The 20,282-nt window shown below is 36.9% G+C and overlaps 2 protein-coding genes across 2 annotated transcripts; both read right to left on the bottom strand.

Annotated features, from left to right (window-relative positions):
- Nucleotides 1-859: 859 nt before the first annotated feature.
- On the bottom strand, nucleotides 860-10,952 carry LOC124157480 (T-complex protein 1 subunit delta). Its single transcript, XM_046532216.1, has 13 exons — nucleotides 10,712-10,952; nucleotides 9,825-9,967; nucleotides 9,389-9,640; nucleotides 7,294-7,389; nucleotides 7,056-7,217; nucleotides 6,053-6,192; nucleotides 5,831-5,927; nucleotides 5,622-5,729; nucleotides 4,959-5,089; nucleotides 4,420-4,518; nucleotides 4,196-4,331; nucleotides 3,151-3,264; nucleotides 860-1,070 (listed from the first exon to the last, which is right to left on the bottom strand). Exons 1-13 carry the CDS (start codon nucleotides 10,818-10,820, stop codon nucleotides 1,053-1,055), a joined length of 1,605 nt encoding a protein of 534 aa, XP_046388172.1. The 5' UTR covers nucleotides 10,821-10,952; the 3' UTR covers nucleotides 860-1,052.
- Nucleotides 10,953-11,735: 783 nt separating this feature from the next.
- On the bottom strand, nucleotides 11,736-17,682 carry LOC124157479 (protein lethal(2)denticleless). Its single transcript, XM_046532215.1, has 7 exons — nucleotides 17,535-17,682; nucleotides 17,230-17,445; nucleotides 16,891-17,079; nucleotides 15,767-15,883; nucleotides 15,558-15,684; nucleotides 14,702-15,110; nucleotides 11,736-12,984 (listed from the first exon to the last, which is right to left on the bottom strand). The coding sequence occupies exons 1-7, from the start codon at nucleotides 17,578-17,580 to the stop codon at nucleotides 12,163-12,165; spliced, it is 1,926 nt and encodes a 641-aa protein (XP_046388171.1). The 5' UTR covers nucleotides 17,581-17,682; the 3' UTR covers nucleotides 11,736-12,162.
- Between the last annotated feature and the right edge of the window lie 2,600 nt (nucleotides 17,683-20,282).

The raw sequence follows: 20,282 nt of genomic DNA, 5'->3' as shown, positions 1-20,282 counted from the left end.
TTACCTATCTATTACCACACATAAGCCAAGCACTTTATTGAGAATTGTAATGGGAAGCCATTTCGAATGTCACTAAATAGCATTTGCAGTCATGTGAAACACCATACAGTGACTTGGTTAAGGTATGGTGTTAAAACACACCTGTTCAAAAACTTCTTCATTGTTCCTTGCATTTTCCCAAATTTGATCAGGGATCAGGATGGTGTGGTAGCTAGAGTATTAGCTTCCCACCCCGTGGGCTGGGGTGAAAAACCCAGCTGTGGCAGAGAATTTTCAATCCCTGCTTGAATGTTGCACTGAAAACATTTCAAGCACCATACTCTGTCCATCAGTTGTAACGTTAAGCCATGGTCTCCTTTCTTTAAGAGCAGGTTAATGCTGATGCCAGGCTCCTCTCCACCCTCCCTCCCACTCCCTCATGGTGCAAATGGCCTCAGCAGTCAGTCACCTCCTACAAAATACAATTCTCAATCCCTACCTACCCTCTATCTAAATAGCACGTGTGGTTTATCCAATTGAAATTAATAAACCAAGAGCTTTGCATACCTCAAATCATAATAGATATATTTTTTATCCTTCAATCCTTATGAATCAATTATGCACATAAGATAGTGGTAAAAGAAAATTATTAAAGCTTCAAAAATTTATGAAAATTTTATTTTCTTTTATTATAAATCAGCTTTTAGTCAAGCACATTTTCAAACAAAGAAACACAAAGCAATGAAAATAATGTGTCCAATCAATCCAAAGTATGCTCAGAACTTAAAGGACATGAACCATGAATTGTGTGAGTTGGTATATGCACAGCAAGTGCTATTTAGCTCAAGCCAAATTACTTTTAATCAATGAATTACAAGGGTTTAATAAAATGATTTTCTAGAACATGTTTTAATGCAAAAGTTTAAATGCAGCTTACAGTAAGATATTATAAATAGTAAAAGAAAATGTTAAATATGTTATAGTATTTTTTCCTTGGGCATTGGGCAAAGGAAACATTAGGAGAGAAAACTTCTTCAAGCAAAATGAACAGAATCAGCATATTGCATCCAGCTCTACTGGACAGTGTTCACCTGCAAAAAACAAAAAAAAACCTTTTACAAACATACACCAGTTTCCAGAATGTTCAAATGCTTAATAATTGCAATGAAATGAGCGTTGTTCTGGGGAAGTAATAAAATGGTACAGGCGGTCCCCGACTTTCGTACACAATGCGTTCCCGAAAACGTGTACGAAAGTCGAATGTACGAAAGTCGAACCATTGACTTCCATACTAATTAGGAGTTACGTTCCCAAAGAGCGGAAAATATGTACTAAAACCTTTTTTTTTCACGGAATTCATTTCAATTGACTTAATTTTAATAATATGTTAATAAAACTCCTCAAATCATCTAATTTCTTTCGAAAATACGCAGAAAATGCAAATAAAAGTTTAAAAAACAAGAACTCCGTAGGCCATCGAGTGAAACTTCCTCTCGGCGTTTAGTTTGACATTCCACTTATTACGTCCACTATAAATAAAAAGACATATCAAGAAGCATAATAAAATGTAGTTGTTGAACCCGCACTCTGGATACCTTTTAATTTTTACACCAAAATTCGACATTTGGCAGGTGACATATTCGTGATCGTGTATATTTCGCATGTTATTCAAAAAAGACAAAAGACAAACGGAATTCGGGTGATATTTCGTGCAATATCGTTGCTGAAGGTGTACATGAATTAAACAGCACTCAAACGAAAAAACACAATTAGAAAGAAGATCTTACTAGTTTTATTGAAAGCCATTTGATGATGTCTAGTCAACTTCTTTTGAAAAATATCTTCAATGAAGGCTTTCTTCTTCTCTTGATAAAGGAGCCTATAGCAGGCAGTTTCTCTCCCAAATAAATCACCTAAATTAGAGTCAACTACTAACAATTCCCTTTATTATATACGTTCGTATTGTTCGCATATACTGCCATTTGAAACAATTGAATGTTGGGATGCACAATAAACATCGCGGGAATTTTAAAAAAATTACAGACCAACGTCCGAAAGTCCGAATTTAGCGTATGAAAGTCAAGTAAAAGGTGTCAATTTTGAACGTACGAAAGTGCGAATTGTACGAAAGTCGAGTGTACGAAAGTCGAGGACCGCCTGTATTCACATGTTTTCTAGTCTTGACAGGAGGAAAAATGTGAAGAGCAACCACATCTCACAATGTCGTAACTGTATCATTTAAAGGAATGGTCTCGTTCACCAATTTTTTTAAATTGTCAACTGTGATAGTTTCAAAAATAGCAAGGTCTACATTATTCCATATTTCAATCCTTCACCTACTTCTTGAGCTATTTCCGGCATAACATTGATGACTTTAACCCATAGATTTAGCAGATAAATTGATGATGTCACTGGCTCATTTCAATCAAGTCAGGTCTTCCCTACTGTTACTCAATCTTGTACATGGGCATTGCATGGCTTCTTGCAATCTACACTCTTGAGACTGAATCCTCCACTCGATGAAAGGCTTTTCAATAAACGAACCTGGACTCAATGACATCAGCAGCTCAAGAAAAGGCCAACTTTTGCATTTTCTTATTTCTGTCTTTCAAGAGAATGGCTGAAGGGGGAAGATTTTTTTCCATTGTGGCTGTACCTTATCTTTCCCTTCCATCTACCGATTTCAATATTTCCTCTAATGAATTGAATTTCCACATCTGAATGAATGACCCCATTAATGAAGGGATATGAATTGTTCTAAGTTTACATTAATTCTGCAGCTCATACTTGAGATGAAATCAATACTATAACTGAATTTTGCTTTCATTAGTAAATCTGAAAATCCACTGTAGCACACTGTTAAGGAGTGTCTCCACCAGGAATTTACAGGTATGATTTAGCCACATGATATACATGCATTAACACATTCATCATTAAAATTGCATCATGAAAAACACACAAAATTGGGCAAATGCATGCCCATAAATAGTCTGTTCTAATTTTAAGTTTGTATCCCAGCCTTTGCCCAGCAGGGTACTTGTATGGGTAAATGCATAACATACTCATGGATGCATTACCTTGATGGAACATAACTAATGTAGAATCGATAAATTTTTATCAAGATGACACTGAAAATTAAGAAATAGCCTATTAATTAAAATAAGTACTTACAATGTCATCTATCTTCAAGATACTCCTGACAGTTTCAGAGGCGAGGGTAATAGCACTAACTGACACTAGAAGGGGCTGAACAACATTTTCTTCCAGAATATTTGTAATGGCCCCCTGGAAAAAAAGATCAAGCCATTACTTTACCAAACACATATTTTTGGTAAATGATTCAGAGGTGAAAATTTCAATGTTACATATCAACTACAAAATAATAAATGAAACACGTCTGCAGTTATCAAAATGATACATTATGCTGTAAGATCCATGAAATTTGAGACATAAAACGAGGCGACATAAATGAAAAAACAATAAATACCATATTTCTCCAAATATATTCCCCCTCTGAATATAGTACCCCCTCCCCCTAATTTTGAGGCTTCAGTTTCGGGAAAAGTAAAAAAAAAATGCATTTGAATATAGTCCCCCCCTTCAATTTTACCACAGGCATTTTTAGAAAAAAAGGGGGGACTATATTCAGACATATGTGGTAATAACTTGATTTTCGTGTAAATTCAAGAAGAAAAACAGTTTTGAATATGCCAATAGTAATTAATATTTTCCATACACACTTAAAAGTTCCTATTTTAATTTACCAAGAACTTTCTATTTGACTACCTTTCAATAAAAATCAAAAGCTTGTAGAGTGGTGATCCAAGAACTTCACCAAGGTTATACCCAGAATCAAAATGGTGGCAAGCAGACAATTCTACCGATGAAAATGACAAGTAACCCACTGAATTCTTCTCAGATTTTCTGCTGTGCTACATAAAGGGAGTCAATGTTTACTTTGATGGCTTTCCCAACATCTTAATGACTGATAAAGCAGAAGGCTCTGTGGTAAAGTTATAAAATATGAAAGCAATACAGAGAAACAAGAAGAAATCATTACTATCCCTACAATTATCACTATCCCTACAACTCATGTGATTACAGAGCTTATACTGACTGGATCACAACCAAAAACAGGTGGTAAACTATTGAAGCTACAGCCTGTCAACAAAAATTTAGAAGGAATATACCACAAAAAAAGCTTGATATACATTACCTTTCGTACATTGATTCCAGCAGTCATTTCACCTTGTGCATGTCGATTGCGAAGCTCGGTGACTGTTGCTATAGGATTGAGACCAGCATTTTCAGCCAATGTAGATGGAATAACTTCAAGGGCATTAGCAAATGCACTGAAATGAAAGAGAAAATAATATATAAATTAAGAGCACTTCTTAAAGACTAATATTATAATGTGACAAAAGAAAACCCATAGCTCACCGGAAACAATACGCATCAACACCAGTAACGGTTTGTGCATACTGGGCCAGCTGAAGACACAGTTCTGTCTCAGGGGCACCACCTCCAGCAATCAATGCTCTGTGAGTAATACAAAAAAATGTAAAATTGATGGTTTGAGGCATAACTTTGTGAAAGCAATTCATTGTGAAAACTGAAAAAGAAGAAAATTTGTGCTTTCACATGAAATATTTATCACACATTTACACGACCATGGTTTCAAGGTAAGACGTCATCAGGGCTTTCCCATCAGATGAGGCTCTCTCTCTGCCATTGTTTCGATGGCCATGTCGTCTATCGCCATCAGGGCTTGATGACAATGGATGACACGGCCATCGAAACATAGGCAGAGATGGAGAGTCTCACCCGGTGGGAAACCCAAAACAACTTCTACTTCATCATATGCTGGGAAAGCCTCGGATCTTTCTTCACAACATTTTTTCTTTTTCATTTTTCACAAAAAAAAATGTAATTAACGAAAGGCTCTAGGGTGGTAGACAACAAATTCTGGGTCAAATTACCTCTGCTTCACAAGGCATCGCACAACACACAGGGCATCATGAAGAGATCGGTCAGCTTCTTCCAAAACAAGCTTATTACTTCCCCTCACAAGCACTGTAACGGTGCGTCCCTGGTTTTGGATTCCTGTAACCTGTAGATAAAATGAAAATATAGAAACTCAACAAGTTGACAATGTCAAGCAGTGTATCACATCTGTTTCAAATTGAACTACTGAAAAAATATTTATGTAAAATAGGAATCAAAATATGTGACAAGGCCATGAAAATAATATAAAAATGAAGGCCATATTCAGAACACAACTTTCAAAATCAAAGATATAAATCATAGATTTCCGTGATCTTAAGGGTTCCAGCCTCTTCAAGAAGTGAATACAGTGAAGGATTTACATTCTGTGCATAGGTCATTGTCAACATAAATTCTGGGAATAATTTTGCTTGACAGCATGAATTGAGCCCTAAAATATCACTCAGCTGCAAGACTTTGTACCCCATTTGATGGCACAGACTAGTACCACCAGTCTGTTCACAAATTGTAGGACACATGTAAGCATTGAGTGCCCAATTCATACCACCAATTAATAATCGGAAAAGTTAGGCACCAAAGGTTGTCAGTAATACTAAAATTAAGGAAAATAAGTGAATTCAATTCAAAGGCTGCATTACCTTAACAAATTTGCTATTTCCAGTTTGAACTTCCTCCACAAGCTCTGCATTTCCAAAGTATTCTGGTAAAAAGTGATCCAAGCTAGCAATTGGGCGGCAACTTAAAGTCTACAATAAAGAAACAATCACACACGATAAAAATTTCCATTGCTTATAGCTGACTTGGGATGGTATAAGAGGTAATCAATTATCACTGCAACTGTACCGACCTTGCAGACAAACTCAATGTCCTCCCTCTCAATATCTTTCACAACCATAACTTTGATTTTATCTAGGAAGTGCAGGGCCAAATCACTGACAGCATCCCTACAGGAGAAATTTTAAATTATTACAACGTTTTCTCATAAACGAGAACTCAAAAAGTTACTTTGAAGCTCATTTTATACAGAAATTTCTCTAACCTAGTAATTTTGAGTAATGATAAAATTTACCTCAAGATAGACTTCTGCACCAGAAGTACATTGCATCCACTCTTTTTAATTTGCTTGACTATATTTAAGATGTAAGCTCGCTCTTCCTTCAGCACACGGTCCATCGCAGCATAATCAGAAACTATAACATTATGGTCCATCTGGAAAGTTGAAGACAGTGAGCGAAAAATCATTGCACTAACTTGGTCAAAAGGAAAGTTATGATAGTTACTGTAATAATTTACCAACTGACTGAATGTTATCGAATCGAAAAACATCTATAAAGGAATACCCTGTAAGTCCAACATAAATTTTATACAACGATAGGATGGATAACAAATGGGTGCTCAGTGCTTCCTACTCCATGATTTGGTACTTCTTTCTCATCCTATGCACTTCCAAATTACTGACCTCAATAGACAAAACAAATGAGGGAATAAAGATTTTTTTTGCAAAAATCCATTCAGAATATGCCCATAACAATGCTATTTTATTATTGATTGAAGTGGGTGGTCATAAAAAGTGAATGCCTAACATGCTGCAACAAGCTGCAAAAATCTGCCAGTTCCACTATTTATGACTACTGGTAAAAATTTCGAGAAGCATGTAACAAAATCCAATGGAGTTCAAAAAATGGATTGATGAACAATAAAAAATATTCATAGGACATATACAGATAAAGAGAACCAAACAAAATTGTCATAAACAATTCAAAGTGATTCATCTTAATTTACTGTAAGTCATTGCAATTGATTAGGATAATTTTTCAGTACAACACAACTCTCATTTAATTTACCTCACAGTAACATCCCATTGTTGTACCTCTAATTTAAGTATTTACACATCTAAGGTACTGAATAACCTATACCGGGACTTAAGTGTAAAGTTTTCTGCTTCAATAGCTAACAAACTATGAAATATCACCATGAAATACATTTAGCAATAAATCATTCAAGCCTCTTATATTTAAATATACACACTTCAATGGCACAACTAATTGACAGTAAATAGATTGGTTACTTACATCAGTCTTGGGAGGGGAAATGCAAAACTGAATGAGGCCTATCTTTGCCTTCTCAACCCTCCTTGGGTAATTAGTTCCTGCTGGCTTCTGGGTAAATACGAGCCCATCTATTAATTCTGTGTCTTCAATAGTACCACCTAACTTTTTGATGATTTTGATGTCCTGTAAAACAATATTTTAATTAAAATCCATACTTATATTGTTCAAATCAAAACGGTGTAATATTTAACTGCATTACCTTTAAATCTACATTGCTGTCTTTACTGGGATCCACCACTTTGGTAACTGCTTCCACAGCCAAAGGAGCTAAAATACTGGATTGTTGAGAGACGACCTAGAAGATAATTAAAAATATATTTTAAAAGCGAAAAATGACAAATAAAATAGGCCTTACTTAAGTAATAGCTACAGCAATAAAGACTAACAGTCTAAAATTTGAAATTAATATTCTTGAACACATTTATTAATTTATTTAAGAAACAATACGATAACTCTTTTAAGCTGCACAATTATTGTAATGTTTCTTAAATAAATTAATGTGTTCCAGGATATAATTTCAATAGGTTATGTATCTGAAAACTCTCGCGTCATCTCTAGATCAAACCACAGCCTTGGGAATTCAACTTGATTTTAACATTATGACTTCAACATTAAATACACATGGATCATCACAATACATTTCTTGATAATTTGGCTTTGAATATCACTGATTTTTTTTCTCTTGAGAGCAATACATAGTTTTCCTTGAAATTAAATATTTATCTCCATGGAATATCAGGCCTCTCGGGATGAAAATATATAAAGGACAACAAATGAACATCATTCCTTGATATCCCAACAGAGCACAAAGACCACAGTACAAATGGATATTGTGTTTACAGCAAGGAAACCAAGCTACTAATTAATGTATTCTGGCACATTCACTTCAACATCCACAACAGAGGCATCTTTAATAATACTTAAGTTTCATTGTGCTGGAAAGATTTATGCATCCTGATCCTAACTCACAAGAACGAAAAGAAAAATTTTTGGCACACCAAGAGATAGCGGATGTATAAAAATAAACTGAAAGTTGATCTTTCTACCTCTCCATTGTACCCAATGTGCCTCTTCAGATGCATTGATGACATGTTCATCTAAAATAGGGTGGTTTCCTATTATTTTATTATAGCCTAAATCAAAAGATTATTACTCCTGGAGTGAGAGAAATCTAAAAGCGTGAAATTACACATTTCACGCTTTTAGATTTTTAAATGACGATATCTATTTTTCGCAATTAAACGAAAAGTGAAAATTTTCACGTGCGTGAAAATGGGACAGCTAAGTATGAATGCTGGGAAAACCCCGTGTGACGTAATTCTAGTTACCGCTGCCGTTGTGTGAGTTGACCTTGGGGTGTGAATATGTGCGCCGCTGCTGCTGCGATGCAGGCTGCTAGCTGGTAGCAGAGTACCCTGCTAGCTGGTAGTGCTTGGCTTAAATAAGGATTATTAATACCTTATCAAACGAAGAAAACTTTCCGACCAAAGACAGTTTTAATAGGTGATTATTAAGAGATGCTTCCCTGAGCTCTGTGCCTCATGCATGCATTGGTAATCTTAGACGATGTAAAATTCGTATCCACTCGCATAGAAACTAGGCCCCTGTGACGACACGTGGAATGGCATCGCATAGGCACCAATCTGGCCTTTTTCAAATGCGGTTAAAATTGACCATTGCTATTCGTCTAAACTGGGATTTGTAGAACCAAATAATTTGTATATTATGAATACACTAATGGTGGGTAACGAATCGCAATCAATGCCCTTAGTTTTCTTTGATGAAGGAAACTACCCTATTAGCAACCGATAAAAGAAAATAATGACAAAGAAAAAGGTGCAAATTCAATTTTCAACCCAAAATGCTTAATTTCAATACCCTTAGCAAACTATACACCTTTTTGGTATTTTAATGCAAAATGCCAAAGAGGTAGGATAGTTCATAGTATTGAATGTGTGGTCGCATTAATTGCATGTCAAGGTTACTTAATGTGATAAAAATACTCAATTTTAGGTACATAAGTAAATTAAATGAAAAGCAAACCTTACTTCCTTCACATAAAGATCAATAGGAAAGACTTTCCAAGTACATTTAAAGGTTTATTTCCTACACACTATAAAAAAAATTCCTTTGAAATATAAATTCATTTCAATGGACAACATATCGGAATATGCTTTAAGAGACCCTGGCTTATTGGATTAATGCAGGGAAACAAAAGGCTAAAATAAAGCAAACATGCAAAAAATCAACACAACAGCCCTTAGAAAAGTATATGCAAAAAGAAGAAAACTCACCTTTGAATTCAAGGCTGTAGATGCGCTCTTAATCAAACTTTCCTTATCTGACAAATCTACTGGCTTGGCCATTGATTTTAATATCTCTACAGACTTCAGTGCTGCCCTTTGAAAAGCATCTGAAATATTAGTAGGATGAATTCCACGCATAAGAAGTTTCTCTGCCGCTTCCAACAAGCTTCCAGCAACAATGACTACACTAGTTGTGCCATCACCGGCTTCGATATCTTGAGCTTTTGAGAGCTCCACCAACTATAATCACACAAAAGAAAATATATTAATACTAACTATGTCACGACATGATCAGAATGATCAATGACAGGTACGAACTACACTGTCATTTAAAAAAACGACTAATAACATGAATGTGTAGCACAAATAATTGAAACTGTTAAACTTGACTTAACCCTAAAATCAAATGACTGAAGTGTATTACCATCTTCGCAGCAGGATGAACCAAATTCATTTGCTTTAAAATGGTAGCGCCATCATTTGTTATCGTTACTTCCCCATTGGCAGCCTGTATCATTTTATCCATCCCTCTTGGTCCAAGACTTGTTCGGATAGCATCCGCCACAGCTATAACATAAAAATCCTCAGATATAAACAATATTACAGACACGCTAAACAGAACATCTACTTCCTATTATGACACCAACACTGCCGACACCACCCAACTTAACTCGCACGGCCACGAATTATTGAGAAATGTTGGAATGCAACGATAACTAACCTGGGGAAATACTTAGGATTCAAAACACTGGACTAAATGTGGTAAATTAAGAGTGCAAACATGGTAAAGGATAATCAAGCACAGCGTCAAGTCACTCGAGAAAATCGTGATCCTAGCGTTTGGATTAAGGAGAGTTCCACCCTCCCACAACTGTCATTCATCCATTCTCTTCTTTGTCAATTCTCGATCAAATACTAAGCAAAATATCGCCAAATACATCGGACTCCGAGAAGTCACTCCGCGAGGAATAGAGCCCAGAATTAAACAAGGTATAACTACATCCAGAAAGTGCCATACGAACTTGAATGATGAACTGAAGCACCCACCGAGACTGAAGGTATGCATCTTTAATAATGGCTAATTAATACAACGGTCGAGAGTACATGAGGGCAGGCTATAGTGAAAATTTTTAGGCCTATCACCATGTACCTGCTCACGCCAGTAAGCGTAAGAGAAACCAAAAGCTCACTTTCATTTGAATACGTTTCTCAAAATTAGTGACTGGCAGTGGCTCAATAAATTCAGCGCGGTGAAATTACTCTTTGAGTAGTTACAGTATCAAATTAGAACATTATATTTCATAATTTTACCTTTTGCAGCAGTAATGTTGCTGCTCCTAATGTCAGCCGGTTTCGATTTATCCCGGTACGCTCCACTTTGAGTTTTCTTGCTGTCTCCGGTCATGATATGAGGAGCCATTTTTGAAAAATTTTAATACAATATTACTTCTGATGGTGAGGATGTTCAATGATACACGGATGATTAAAAAATTTGTCAGGAGATCTTCACACGGGTATCACACGATCGACCACAGTGCGGGCGGAGAATCGCATTTCACATAACTTTTCACGAACGATATTTTCCAGAACTTTCGTGCGCAAGCTGCGCGCATGTAAACATCAGCGAAAATGTTAGGATATTTGCATCTTGCATGGTTTCTATACAATATCACTCGCAGGTTTAACTACTGAATTGGATAATTTGCACGGGAAAAACATCATATTAAACCATGCAATAAAAAGAATATATACTTGTGCCTACCTCGAAGGGCCCATCAACCCACTGCGGGGAGCAATACATTCCCGAGTTCTGCGTCGGCGATGGATTGTTTTGATGAGAATACTACTACCCGTACTACTTGCTTCTGCTCTTTTCTAAGGTAATTACGTACTTCTATGGGTATATAGATTGGCGATTTCCTCTATTACTATTATCGAACCGAACGAGTCGGTAGATACCCTGCGATAAGGTTAAATTTGAAGTCTTCATAAGTGCTTTGTTCTACTTGTGCAGTTTTGGCATAGCAAGAGTCCACCTATGTAGTAAAGTTTTGATTCATAATACGTCTGCTATCCTTCTCCTGCCTACTAATTGCCAGAAATGTCGAGCATTAATTCTTTCGCCCAAAGTTAATCGCCATTTTACTTATTCTCCCAACATACCTCTTATAAATTTTTATAAACAAATAATACTCGAAATTTTATCAACTTTAATATCATTCATTTCGTATTCAATAAATTACATAACATTGTCTTACGCACACAATTGAAAAAAACAGTAAATCCTGTAGCTAGTCAGCCATGTCAAAAATGTAATCTAATAAAAAAATACGAATTTAGCAGTCTTTTAAAGTCAAATTTAATACTTACATAGGTAAAATGGTAAAATATACACACTTAAAGGCAAAATTACTTGGGGTATTATCCATTTAGTGCAAAATTGCAAATGGAGAGTAGGGATACAATTCACAGAATTATCTGCTTCAGTTTGGTTTAACTCTTCATAAAAGTAGAGATCAATATAAATATTAAGAATATTATATACAACAGGTATCAAACTGTACTAATGTGCGGTGGAGAAAAAATTAGATTCATGATACTTAGAAAAGAGTTCCACCATTAAAAATTATCACATTTAGTCTTCTACATGACTAGGCCACTTAGAACCATCTCCGCAAGTTTGTCAGAATAAGGCTGAACCACACAAGGAAATATCTTGAGAAACTGTACATTCAGCCTTACATCCACAACTATCTCAAAATTCACTCAGACACCTTATCACAAGCAGAGGAATGAAAGAACCTCAGGACATTCTCAGATGAACACAGCTTGGTCCGACCTTCGAAATTCACTTGTCGTCTATGCTCTTTTTTGGTCTCAACACTTTCACTGGGTTCAGTTTTGGCCACTTTGACCCTCCTCTCTTGACCTAACTTGGTCAACCAGTCAACATTCTCCTTGTGTCTCCCAGCCGATGAGCAACAGTTGTGCCTGTGGGGGGATATACCATCTAGAACAAAGTTGGGAAGTCCTTGAGTTGGAGATGGTAGGGATAAGGGAGAGGACGCCGAAGGGTTCATGACTTTGAGGCAGTCTTTAGGAGTGACTGGTAGGATAGAGGGCACATGGATAGAAGACTTGGCACTGCTTTCCCCACCCACTGCCTCAACTTTCCCAGTTTCTTCATCTTTTGGTTGATCACCCACTGCCATGAACTCCTCAAGCTTCCTCTTCGAGCCCTTCTTCAAGCTCCCACAGCCATTACCCCTTCTGAGACCCTTACCCTCTTTTGGAGTGAGGGGTGAAGTGATGCTACTATCGCTGTTAGGGGTTCTTGGTGTCCTTTCCTGCACTTGAACCCATTTACGAATGGTTCTCGGAGTGGAAGGGGATATGCACTGGTCCACACTTGCTTCTCTTTCTGAGGCACAAGTTGATTTCCAAGGACACATCCTGAGATCAGGCTTAGGGACAGGTTGCTCTTCATCCCCCACCCAGATGACTTTGCTCCTGATTTCTTCCTCCGGTGCATCACTCACAATGCGCCACAGACCATAGGTCATATCATCGGAGCAAGTCACAAACTGAAATGGACAGGAGAAACTATAAGTTACCTAATTTCAGGCTTGAGAAATAATCTGTTTTTGAAATTTACTCTCACCTAGTTGATGATTTGCAACTTAGTGTAAACTGAAGTTTTTCACTATGTACTAATGAAACAAGTATTTAGTAGGAGTTTTTACATAAATACATACCATACTTAGCTAATGAATTTTTTTATCAAAAGTTGAGATAGGCTCTGAACTCAGACTACACTATTTTGAATATGCACTTTAAAATCACCATCACTAATAAACAGATGAAAAATTAAGAAAAACACACCAACAGCAAAAATTTGGGTGAAAACCGAAATTTAATCCAAAAATCATATTTTTGTTCTCCATTCAAACCAGGACACCCTAACAACACATTGAAAGCTTAAAATATTCAACAAGGTGTACTCCTCTCCAGTAGGTTGTGGTTTTAAAGGAATGCTGAAAACTAGTTACACAAGGCAGCATGCATATGGTACTACACTAATTCAAGTCTTTGCATTAACGAGGATAGTAAAAAATAGGGTGGCGAAATATTTCCTCAAATAGCACTTTCTGGAATACATCACCTCTCAAGTGCTCTGAATCACCAATTTTACCCTTAAAGAATGCAGTGGAGCCTCTACTTTGGAGCACTTGCAGCATTCATGTCAATTGGAATGGCTCAGTGAGAAGACTTAGTTACTCCATCTAGTAGATTAATGCCAAGATTTTTAAACTCAATGAGACCAAGAAATAAAGTACTCCTGGGTCTTTCAGAGTCAACAAGACTCCTCAGACATTAGCTGTCATCCTCTGCATCAAATGGAATTCTAGGGGTTGACAACCCCCCAAAAAATGTTGGCAAACATTATCTTGGGTGTACCCTTTGCAAAAGCACTTAACATAAAATGCATACCCCATAAAACCAACCCCTTTACTTTATGAGTGTGGTATATATATGTTGACAGAAGCTCAAAATTCAATTGTGGAAGCATTCAAAATGCGGTGCAACCAAAGAATAATGAAGGAAAAAATGATTTGTACGAGCAAGTAATGAGAAGTGCTAAAAAGAGCGGGGGGGAAAGAGGAGTTGTCTTAAAACCCTAAGAAGTAGGCAGGACAACTTAATCAGCCACATCATGAAGTATGATTGCCTGATGATGTCAATCATTAAAGGACAAGTGGATGGGAAGAAAGGCAAAGGATAGCCCCGAATGAATTACATACGACAGGTCATTAAGGACATGAACAAGAAGAAATTACTCAATATGAAATGCTTAGCAGATAGTAGCGTGAAGAGCTGAGGCAAATCAATCTTTGGATTGTTGACTTAAGATAATATTGAATTATTCAATGTAGATTCAATTAACCCAGAATTCTACCTTCACCTCAAATGCTTCGAAGCTCAATTATGGAGGAGCTAAAGCACTTTAAGTACATACATCATGAGCGAATTTAGAAGTAGACCTGTACAAGTTCAAAATCTTAGTTCAAGCCATCTATGTTAAAATTAATTTATCTATCTAGGAACTAACTAATTTTTCCCTGGCCCATTTGGCCCTGTATCCTACGAGGCATAGCCTATGTATTTAGTTTTTCCAGGGACCAGCAGAATTTTACTCGCAAAAGATTAAAAACTACTCAGCAGGGCATTGAACCCACGACCTAAGGATTAGCAGACGAGGTTTATACCCTGCATCCTTCAAAGCCAAATGAGGTTAATCACCTGAGGTTCATCCCTGTTGCGCCAGGCAACACTGGTGACTTCTCCCAAGTGGCACTCAGCCATTGCCACAGGACGATGACTGCCACTCACACTCCATATATATGCCATATTGTCACTGGATCCACTCAATAAATGGGTTCCATCAGGGCTCATGCAGCACTTAACATAAAATGAGTGATTGCTGTGACCACAGTAAACTCCTACAGGCACTGAGTCAAATGTTGTAGCGTTGAAGGCATAGATGTTGCTATCAAGGCAGTTAGCAAACAACCTTGTCCGACTGGGATCCATTATGAGACTAGTGAAACCATTCATTGACCCTAGCCCTTTCTCAGGAAGACGACATTTCGGCTGAGGCATTCTCTTATAAATGGAGTAATTTTTTCTCAAATCCCAAGCCTTGATTATCCTATAAAATAATTTTAAATGAGTATTTACAGCATTTCATGCAAAAAAATAGGACACCAAATGAGAAATTATCAAGCAGTTATATTTGACTAATTTAAGTCTAAGGATATTTGAGGAAAGAGATGTGGAGAGATCATCCACTACACAACAGAAAACAAATAGATTAAAACAGTTTTTACATCAGCAGCATCAAGTTTTTATTTCCACAGATGTAGCATTTTAACTGTTCAAGAAATATAATTATTGTACATATATATGTATCTGTATATATTCCCCACTTTTTTTTTCAAAAAATGCCCATGGTAAAAATAAAGGGGGGACTGTATTCAAATGCATTTTTTTTTAATTTCCCAAAACTGAAACCTCAAAATTAGGGGGGGGGACTATATTCGGAGGAATATGGTAATACGAGACAATATTATTTGATAAATCCTTGTAATATACATACCCATCCACAGCACCACATGTAATTAAGGTGTTCTCATCCTGAAAAGTCATGCTGATTATTGAATTTGGGGGCATACTAGTCTTCTTGCAATTTTTCTTCCGTGATGAGGGTAAGTTATCTTGAGGACCTAAATAAGTTTCAAAGGATATTAGAACTGGCATAAGATGTTCCTTGATTAATGTATCTTGAAATTCCATCAAAATACATACTTGTGATTCCATGTGCATTCTCAATGTAGTTGTCTGGTTTTTTAACGACTGTGCTATGATTTATCCTAACATCCCATATTATTATTTTACCATCTCGTGCACCAGTTGCGAAAATGTCTGCAAAGTAATAGATATACCAAACTATTAGAATTACATTCATCACCTGCATTTGATACCAAACAGCATATTATCATGTCATCAAGGTGGATTTTGGTTTCAAAACCTATAATTTCACGAATAATATTTACAGTAAAATCTTCAAAATAAGAGGATATACTATCAATGAAAACCTCAAACATTAGAGCAGATTGCCTTTGTCTGAGCTTAATCAACAAACTGAGGGTGCAATTTATTCCCCTCCTACCATAAGTAAAGTACTTCCTTCTTACAAAAATACCAAGGGTTATCAAAGGGAAAAGTAATGTGGATATTTTTTACTGTGACATGAAAGATTGTCAATCAAGAGGAGAGGTAATTCAAAATTCATTTAGAAGAATGACTTAAAAGTTAAAAGAATAATTCTCAACATAATAGGGCAAAACTGTAATTTTCAATGTTCAACTTTTAAAAATACCCGACAGAGAATATTGACCAGACGCATAAGAAACTCTTGAAATCATCATATCCCTCTTCTCCTAGAGTTACCTTTCATTAATGGTTGAATTATGTGACTCCCTCCCTCGTGTGACTAGACTTTGACAAATCAAACTCTCTAATGTGATCCTAACTCATTCATTCCCATTTCTTCAATTGCAACATCACAAGTACTTCCCCGACTGAAACCCTTATGTTCAACCCAAACAATTTAACCCACTTCCCTGTTATTCCACAACCCACATCAACTCTTCTTCGTGGCAAACATCAATAAATTCAAGCGGGATTATACCTCACATTTTCGTGCATGTTTTGAATATGTACAAGTAAGTTGATATACAGAAATGTCACGGCATCATGACGACAGAACAGCTATACATATATTATTTCAATCAAATGGACTTACGTGTACAAGAGACCAAAAACTAGAACCTAAAACAATTATCATTGAATACCTCTCTACTCTCAAATACAGTTATAGATCAGATGTAGTATCAAGTACCAATGTGATTTAAATCCAGGAAACATACCATTCTGGTTTGGGCGGAAAGCAGCAGTTTTCACACTCGCAGAATGTCCAACAAATAGGGCAACTTTGCTAATCTGAGAGTCTTTCAAATCCCATAGGACAGCAGATTGGTCTCCCGATGCAGTTACAAGCTTTGTATCATTTTCCATCCAAGCTACATCAAATACAGCGTTAAAGTGTATTTGTTTTACTGGAAGAAAAAAGTATAAAATCAATGCAAAGGAGGATTTAGTCCCCATCAACTACGCATACTATGCATTAATTTTGAAATTAATTAGACTCCCAAAGCAAACTGTATAAAAAAAAGGAATAATTAATTTTGAGGTGATTAAATAACTACCTGTGAGAGGAGACTGACGGAACGAGTTCGTATCGTGCAGCGCTAAGAAACCATCCTCATTAGCTAGAGCCAGTAGGTGTTCTTGATTGTGTTTTGTGCAATATTTAGAGCAATACACTGGTGATAATCCATCTGGGTTATTAGCTAATCCAGTGCTGTGATCACTATTCAATAATCCCATGCGTTTAATGAGAGAATTCTTGGGAATAGAGTGACCTGTAAACACGTATAACAACAGCATAAGACCTATTCCGAGAATTACAAGGTATAATCAGGGATTTCATGAATAAATAAACCTAACTTACGGCCTCTCCCAAGTTCTCTTTCACGAAAATGTATCAATTCCTCCATTTTTCTGTAGTTATCTTAAATTAACCGACATAGTAACAAAATGCCAAACATTCTATCTCACTGAAACATTTTCCGCGGGAAATGTTTTCTACTACTTTTTGTTTTGCGGTGACGCAGACCATAGAGTTTATACGCAGACGTAGATGAAGAACGTACTGTGGAAAGCAAACTGTAGTATCAAATTTTAGCACCGCGGCGCTACTCACCGAAAGGCATATTTTACACGCACGGAAACGGTGGATGAACTTTGCAAATCGGAAGCTGGCTCTATTTTTCGATTAGAATAAATGTTCTCTTATCCGAGCGAGTCTATTTTGCAGGAGAGTTTTCAGTCGTATCGTTGCTCCTATGGCTGTGGTTCATAGTTCTGAAAATGGGCAGTTAGAGATAGAGATAGCAACCCTAATCTAATAAGGCGAGGGTGGAGGACAATGCTGCTGATAGCTTTTAAAGACCAATTGGAAAAAAAGAAAAGCATGGGGAAAAGTCAACTAATTTTTAGAATATGATTGTTTTGAAATGTATAAGAAATAACGATTCAAAATAAGTTAGTCAGTATTTTATTTCTTAATATATTCACGACTTGGTGTCAGTGGAGATAATAATCAGTGGGGTAGCCAGGAATTTCGTTCGAGAGGAGGGGAGGGTCCAAAACCGGGATTGAAAATTTTTGGAGAACAGTAACAACTAAGTAGAGGGGTTTAAACTAATTTTTACACTTTTCATAATCTAGAAAACTTCATTGGTGTAAGAAATCTTTTGTAAATTCATGATTTTCAATATTTTGTTTTCTTTTGTGAAGGAAAGAAATTGTGTTTTTATATTTCGGGGAGGTGCAGACCTCGCCTCTCAATTTTCAACATGAACATTTCCATTAAACTATGGGTTGAAGGTGTACCTGTGTTGATCACAGGAGACATTTACATTTCCAACTTCAAATCACTCAAATTCTAAGATTGTTCGCTATGCCATTGCCCTTTCATATCATCTAATTACTATTTTCTCCAGTCTCTAACACTGTCTCCATTAAAATCATAATGAAATGTTTTTTTTTAATCTTTAAGGTGAGCTTATAAATGAAAAATGGCAGAATATCGGTATTCATTTGTAAAATCAATAGGGAAGAGATCTGGTATAAGCTAATTGGCACCATTTTATAGTGCGCCATTAATGGTGCACTATAAAAACTGAAGATTTAGTCGATCCATGTTTACGAAGCATATATTTGAATCAGGTCACTAAATCACAGTTGCAGATCTGACTTTGTTGAAAGCCTCCGAAAATGGCAAACTTAATGCTTTGCTCACTCAATGATTTAACCCGTTGGTTAGTTTGGATAGGTAAGAGCAGAACTCATACTGGAGTTAGCCACTTGTGAATTCACACATTCAAGGAAGGGTGGCCAGTTTCCTTGCCTTGGCTAATTCCACACTGAACATTTTTATTTGGTTTGTCATAATAAGGCTTTACCTGGGATGAGAACCCCGAACTGATGGGATCAGTAGGAAAGGGCTCACCTGAAGCCTATTTTGTAAAACAGATAGGTATGGGAATTCATTTTTCCCCCGAAAAGTAACGGACTTTAAGAAATGCTAGGCAGAACTTCGTATCTGCATTTCCTTTTCATTTGTTAATGGCTGGTGCCCTAACACCCCACCCTATTGAGCCTGCTTGTGGTTTAGCAAGTAGGCGTAGAACTCACGAGACTACTACGTACTCCCTCATATGCTTAGGAAAGCTTATTCATTATCTTTTACTGGGATGGAATTGAAACTGAAGTTCATATATGTTGATTATAATGAACCATTTATAAACAGGGAGGTATTCCACCCAGTTGAAAAAATTAGCAAAGCACACATAAGAAGTCAATGAATGTTATATATGAATTTTTCACTGATGGTCATGACCAGATGGTCAGCACTTGCTAGGACTCCACCGGTGAGGGTTTACTCCCACCAGGATCCTAATGCCAGTCCACCCATTCTTCAAATACTGCCTATCCCCACAAGGGCATGCCATTTTACCATTGCTGAGCAGAAATGTAACTTCACACTTGGCCTAGTCCTTGATGGCAGGGGCGCAGCTAGGAATTAAGGCGAGGGGGGGTTTTAGGCAGAACTAATCCTGGGGGCTCTGAGGGTGTGGAATAACTGCCAGGGTAAGTGCCCTGATAAAAATAAACTCCTCCATTGTGGGGAGGACTACCCTCCAATGAGGATAAGGGAAGGATAGGTCTACCCTTCAGCAAGGGTAAACGAAGGGTATTTTAGAACATTGATGGGTAGGCCCTCTCCTTCCTGGAGTGTAGGGAAAGGGTTGGACCAGCCTCAATGAAGGGTAGAGGAAGGATAGGTCTACCCTTCCTATACCCTTCAGTAAGGGTAGCGACGAAGGGTATTTTAGAACATTGGTGGGTAGGCCCTCTCCTTCCTGGAGTGTAGGGGAAGGGTTGGGCCAGCCTCAATGAAGGGTAGGACTAATATAAAAACTAAAAATCCATAAATTAACATGAACATTTAAAAAATCACTAAGCAACCAAATTAAACAAATGGGGATGAGTTGTAACAGTGATTTCTAACATTATAAGACAGAAAAAAATTGGCCATCACATGGTCTTGAATGATGATGAAGTAGCACCTTAACAACCTCGGCTATAGAGGTATTTGTGAGTTGGTTCTTCTCAACGGGACTTATACTACAAA

The sequence above is a fragment of the Ischnura elegans genome, chromosome 4 (assembly GCF_921293095.1).
Source record: "Ischnura elegans chromosome 4, ioIscEleg1.1, whole genome shotgun sequence".
NCBI lineage: Eukaryota > Metazoa > Arthropoda > Insecta > Odonata > Coenagrionidae > Ischnura > Ischnura elegans.
The sequence above is the reverse complement of the archived record's forward strand: the minus strand, read 5'-3'. Positions and strand labels throughout refer to the sequence as shown.

What these genes read in the sequence shown, in the direction of transcription:
- LOC124157480 (XM_046532216.1), bottom strand. Translation starts at nt 10,820, where the DNA reads ATGGCTCCTCATATCATGACCGGAGACAGCAAGAAAACTCAAAGTGGA. An exon ending in GTGCAGAAGTCTATCTTGAG is followed by an intron (nt 5,928 to 6,052) that starts GTAAATTTTATC and finishes TTTCTCCTGTAG; the next exon opens with GGATGCTGTCAGTGATTTGG. An exon ending in GAAATAGCAAATTTGTTAAG is followed by an intron (nt 5,090 to 5,621) that starts GTAATGCAGCCT and finishes TTTTATCTACAG; the next exon opens with GTTACAGGAATCCAAAACCA.
- LOC124157479 (XM_046532215.1), bottom strand. Translation starts at nt 17,580, where the DNA reads ATGGAGGAATTGATACATTTTCGTGAAAGAGAACTTGGGAGAGGCC. An exon ending in AAGAGAACTTGGGAGAGGCC is followed by an intron (nt 17,446 to 17,534) that starts GTAAGTTAGGTT and finishes ACGTGTTTACAG; the next exon opens with GTCACTCTATTCCCAAGAAT. An exon ending in TTTCCGCCCAAACCAGAATG is followed by an intron (nt 15,884 to 16,890) that starts GTATGTTTCCTG and finishes ATTACTTTGCAG; the next exon opens with ACATTTTCGCAACTGGTGCA.